This window comes from Lipotes vexillifer, unplaced genomic scaffold, assembly GCF_000442215.2.
Source record: "Lipotes vexillifer unplaced genomic scaffold, Lipotes_vexillifer_v1.1 scaffold3, whole genome shotgun sequence".
NCBI classification, from domain to species: domain Eukaryota; kingdom Metazoa; phylum Chordata; class Mammalia; order Artiodactyla; family Lipotidae; genus Lipotes; species Lipotes vexillifer.
The window spans coordinates 7,199,753-7,205,752 of NW_006783631.1; the positions used below are offsets into that span (position 1 = coordinate 7,199,753).

Consider the following 6,000-nt stretch of genomic DNA (forward strand, 5'->3'; position numbering starts at 1 on the left):
ATTCATTCAATGTCAGTTTCTTACCTACATTTCCTTTTTACTCTCAGTAAAATGGTGTGTCCTTACCATGAGTCCAAAAACACAACTCAAAAAAAAGGGAGATGCAAGAGGGAGGAGATATGGGGATATATGTATATGTATAGCTGATTCACTTTGTTATAAAGCAGAAACTAACATATCATTGTAAAGCAATTATACTCCAATAAAGATGTTAAAAAAAAAAAGGAAAACATGAATAGCTTAACCCCATTCATTTTTAACTTTCTTGTCAAAGGATGACTAGTCAGTTTCCTAGTTGCATAATTAACAGAGACAAAGCCAGAGTCATTAACTACAAAGGTCTCTAAAACATAGAAAAAAAAATAAAAAGCAACAAACCACCTTAAAAGGTGATAAGAAACATCCTAAACTGATTAAAACCTGTTGGCAGGTGGCTAAAACAAGTCCTTGGAGTGATTTTAAGTCGCTTTGTGATGCTTATTTTAAGTTAGTTACTGAGATAGCCAATCTCTTCATGGAAAGAAAGGCAATGTTTCATGTTCCATCAGCAGGTGGGGTGCTGTGAGCTACAAAAAGCAGCAGCAAGCTCTGTAAACTATCTGCTTTTCTGGAAAGACTTAAGGAAGATGTAAAATGCTCTTGTTTTTGGAAGCTGGCCATAGGTTTTGTAATTGGCATCCCAGACTTTCATGCATACCTATGAGATGAAAGGCCCTCTGTTATTCCCCTACTGCCCCAACCCTGCAGCAACCAGCCAAATCACTTTTGAAAAGAAGAGGCTTGTTAAAGAATCCCTAGATTATCCACATTTTCTCCTCTCTTTTCTTAAATTTATGTTTTGCAGGACAAATGATACTGGCTTTCTTTCCTTCAAAGACCACTTGCCTGTCACTCAGATAGTTATCACTGATACCAACAGATCAAACTCAGAAGCTGCTTGGAGAATTGGTCCCTTGCGTTGCTATGGTGACCGTGAGTACTAAATTGAAAGATTTCTCTCTGTCTTACATAAGCACAAGATGTTTTATTCCCTTATCCTTTTTCCCTGCAGTGTCCCCCAGTCCTGAAAATTATCTACATGCCCAGTGCTTTCCTGTACCCCATTCAAAAACAATGAACCGTACTCAGGATTTTTTTCATTTGCAGGACACTTCTGGAATGCGGTATCATTTTATACAGAAGCCTCTTACCTCCACTTTCCTACCTTCCGTGCGGAATTCAGTGCTGACATTTCCTTCTTTTTTAAAACCACGGCTTTATCTGGAGTTTTCCTAGAAAACCTTGGCATTAAAGACTTCATCCGACTTGAAATAAGCTGTAAGTGTTCTCATTTATGAACTTAATTTAACTGGTCAACAGAAGTTTTAATCTTATCTTTGCCACCAACAATAGTGTATTATTTAGATTATCAAATTAATCTCCCTGGGCCTCTGTCAAATTAACAATGATAATTTCTAGTTCCTCCTTATGCTTTTTGTTTTATTATTACTTATCAGTGTTTAAAGAGTCATTCTCTCTTCAAACTAGTGCATTCCCAAAATTCCCATAGATATTTATTTACAGTGTCTTTTATCTGAACCATGGGCATTTATTACCTATTCTTTTAAGCTTCCACACCACAGAACTTTTTCATTGCAATTTTTATGGAAAGCTGAAAACATTAGTATTCTGCATTCTATTTATACTTGAAGTCAATTTTTTGTTGTACTTTTTCTCTGCAAGTAATTTCTTGACTTATTTCCCATCACCAGGAGTATGTGACTGACCAATCAGAATTTCCGTTGTTTCTCTACCACTTCACCATGAACAGGGGTGTATCTAGTGAGTTTGGTGTCAAGACATGGATCATTTTTTAACATCCCATCTCCTATATACAAGTTATATTAAGAAATAATCATAAAGTTAAATGAAAAGTAATACAAATGCAGATGGGGAAGTGTTCTGTTAATGAACTTTTATATGTAATCATGCCAATAAAAATATTCCAGTACAAAAAAGAAACACAATACAATAAAGAATTTTAATCTCATTCATTCAGTTTTTATATAAAAAGGAAAAATACCTACATATTGGTCTGTTCAAGTAATAGTAGTAACATTAAAAGTTCTGTTCCTTAGACTTGACTTATGTAAATTTGTGAGTGAGTTTATCATAATTGATTTTCTTTGCATGTTCATGTTCAAAAGAGAGTATAATCAGATTTGTCCGTTTATCTTCTCTCTTACTGATCAAAGGATACTTTTAATTAACTTTAAAATGTTTTTCACATTAAGCAATAGATATAAACATTTTAGGAAAGATTTTAAACATAAGGCTAAGTTTGATAGAGATTCATAAAAATCCCATTTTACAATAAATTCCAGAAATTGCTATAATATCTATGTATTTTTTTCACGATCAATGTTAGCATCTTTCAAATAGCTCTGAAATTAAAAAAAAAACACTAAAATATTTTTATTAGAAAATTCATCATGAGTTACTATTCTACTTGGTAAAACCTTACAGAGTTCCTAAGGCTTTGGAGTTGCTTAAGCTCTCTTTGGGTGCAATTTGTGTTCACAGCCCCTGTGGTACTATATATTCCTTGTTTCAACAGTAGATCTGAGTTAAACAATGATAGCACAGTAACTGTAAAAATGGGAAATCAGAAATTGAGCTCTTATTCTTAAAAACAAGCACATATTTTAGTCTGCATGTTCAGGAGCCAATGGTACGTCAGGAGTTCTCTATATTAACTTCCCTCTTGAATATAATATGTGGTAGGTAATAAAATGTACTCTTTGAAGCTTACACATTATTAAAAATTAATACTAACATCAGCGTTTGTTACAACTTAAACCTACAAAAGTTTTGTTTGTTTGTTTGTTTGTTTTTGTTTTTTTCCCCCCCTGGTGGAGGAATGTTTCATTGCTGACATTATTTAGAATTACTGTTGTGTGGCAATAATAAAAAACAGATCTACTTTTAGTTGATTTTGCTAGTTTTCTGATTCTCTGCATTCAGTATACCCACTGTTTTCTTATACACAAAGTGGACTGCTCCCACCATCTAGCCCTTATTAAAGCCATGACCATGAAGAATTATGCTTTTTGTTATGTGCCTCATTTACCTGGTTTTAAATGCATGTTTTTTATGATTTGATTGTGGCAATTGACCATATTACAATAATAATGTGACAGCATGAAATACCCTTGAAAACCTAAGTAATAATGTCTTAGCAACAGAAACCTGGAAATTTGAAAGCTCCAGAAAAAGAGACAAAAGTGCTGGCTGGAGGAGATGGTTGAAGTGCATGTACAGGTCTCCTGCAGAGCACAGAGCAGCTAAGTGTTTCTTCTGCAGCTACAGCTCAATACAAGGAAAGGCATCTCTTTAACTGGGAGTTATAATATCCTTTTACTCCAATGATTTAGACTATGAATGGCAGGAAGCTCTTGAGGCTTTAGTGTGAAATAAGATCCTTCATAGCTACCTTGGCCAGGCTTTAAATATGTGGAGTTGAGTGTCAGCCATTTCATAATATGGATATAATAACCTCAATGTAAATTTAATAACAATCAGGCCCTAAGGCCTTTCGATTCATTAAAGCAGCAGCAAATGTCATGGCATATTATCACAAGGTAATGAGTGATGATTTCGTGTTAATTATATTTCAGTGTCCAATTTGTTTGAACTTCCTCATACTATATTTTGTCCTTTGGGTTGCACAAAAATGTTTTCAGTGTAAGTGGTATTAAATCTGATAAAAATTTAAAATCCATTGATGTCATTGTTCAGTGCACACTTTTTCACCAGATCAGAGAATATGTATTTTTTGAAAGAGGAAGATTTTGTATAAACTTTTTTAAAGTACGAGGCCTCAAAATTTTCAAAATATTTTGTTTTATTATTATTATTTAAAAGGAAAAACAAACAAACAAATGGGGCTTATCTTGCATTTCTTACTAACAACTGCACTCAACCTATGTCTTTTACACAGATGGAATTTTCACCCTAACGTGTTCATAGTAAGATTCCTCTACAGATCAGCTTCTTAGAAAGAAAATGGTCTTCACATAAATGTAGTAGATTTCTCAAGTAGATCTCTTCCTCATCCCCAAGGAGTAGTCCTCTGTAACTATCTGAACAGAAGTTTTCAAAATTGATGTATCCGAATTTTTGGACAGGGAACAAGAAGTTTACATAAAATTTTCAATTTATTTCTTTCTGGGTCATTTCCAACTAAGACATTTGAATTTTGTAGCTTTAAGATTAGTCCATATTCTATGAAAGGCAAGATGTTTCATTATGTCCTCAAGTCTTAATGGATTTGTTTCAAATGAGACTGAGAAAAAAATAGCTATTTTGACAGTTAGTTCACAATGGCTGTGCAGTTTGAAACAGATATTTTGGAGTGGATGGGGGATCAGAAGGAAATGGTTGTTGAGATCAGTATGGCATAGCGGAAAGAGACTACTGGTGAGAACCCAATGTGGTTTCTAATTTCTGTTTCTCTAACTCTAATTGTGAGCAAGTTCCTCACCCCTTCAGTGCTTATTTATGAAAATGGAATAGTTGATGCCCATATGTCAATCAGATGCATTTGGCTGCAATTAAAAGAAAATTCAATCTTAGCTGGTAGACACAAGGATGGGAATTTATTGGTACCAGGACACATGACCAAGTCCAGAATTGGTGGGGCACTTTATTTCTGGTTGGATTCAGGAGTTTAACATATGTTAGCAGTGGTCTAATTTATTTCTCTCCTTGTTCTGACTTCTGAATCTCTACTTCCGTCAAGGCTATCTTTCCCTCAAGAAGGAGCCACATTTCAGCTGGTGGGAAAGCACTTCTTTGCCAGCTGTCCACACAATCCTCCTGATATGCAACTCCTCTGATTACCTAGGAACAAATGCCTCTAGACAGGGAAGTAAAGATTTCAGACTGGTTTTGCCAGAGCCCAGCCTTACCCCTTGGGTGGTAGGGGCAGCTAGCTGACCTTAAAGCCTGTAGGTGAAAATAAAAATCATTTTCATTCCTAAAACTCTGAGTTCTTGGCTGAGAACCATGTGATAAAAGACAGAATATCAATAGGAAAAACAAACAGAAGTTTATTAACATGTATACCTCATGTAGGGATGGGAGATACCCAGAGGAAATGAGTGACTCAATGAGGTGACTTAGACCTCCAGTTCATATGACATCTAAAAAAGAGAACAATAAATTTTTGGAAAAATAATAGGATAAAGGAAAGCAGTTTTAGCCTTTGAAAGTAGAGATAAAGGCTAGTTAGTCAAGTTTGTTATGTAGATTCTTCTGGTGGCATCTCGAGGCTGATAGGGTCTAACGTTGTCTCCATGTGATTAATATTTGTCCTCTTGGTAGAGAGGGAGGAGGGATGGAGGAACAACTAAATCTATATATCTATATCCTCATCTATATCTATATATCTAGAAATTTGAGTTCTGACTTTCAAATGTATCATATCAATATTACCAACTGTGATGGTAACTTGAAGATACAATCCTCAGATCCTCAAGAATAGGAAAGATTAATTCTAATAATTACATTTATGCTAAATGGTTGAGTACTCTAATTAGACATAGTACTGAATGTTTTATATTCATTATTAATTTTATTTTCAAATAATCTCATCTATAATCATCAAGATGTTGCATTATGATTTTCATGTTCAACTCACAGTCCAATATGCAGATGAGGAAGGTGAGCCTTGAGAGGGTAAATAACACGCCCAGCATCACCCAGTAAGATTCAGAATCCAGGATTCAATTCTCTGTTCATTCGAACAACTCCCTACTCTGTTTTGCAAAACTGTCTCAAGAGCCAAGAATGTTAGAAGGTGAGAAAATAGCATGATTTTCCTCCATGTTTTGAGGCATAGGACATTCAGTAGGTCTTTACAACTTAATGCAAAACTGTGTGTGCTGGGGCTTCCCTGGTGGCACAGTGGTTGAGAGTCCACCTGCCGATGCAGGAGACACGGGTTCATGCCCTGGCCTG

At 35.2% G+C, this 6,000-nt stretch overlaps 1 protein-coding gene across 1 annotated transcript in view; it reads left to right on the plus strand.

Annotated features, from left to right (window-relative positions):
• CNTNAP5 (contactin associated protein family member 5) overlaps positions 1-6,000 on the plus strand; it is an 884,418-nt gene that overhangs the window by 738,773 nt on the left and 139,645 nt on the right. Inside the window, exons 15-16 of the mRNA XM_007456361.1 lie at positions 845-972; positions 1,147-1,317. Of these exons, the coding sequence (XP_007456423.1) occupies positions 845-972; positions 1,147-1,317 (299 nt within the window). The remainder of the gene's footprint in view (positions 1-844; positions 973-1,146; positions 1,318-6,000) is intronic.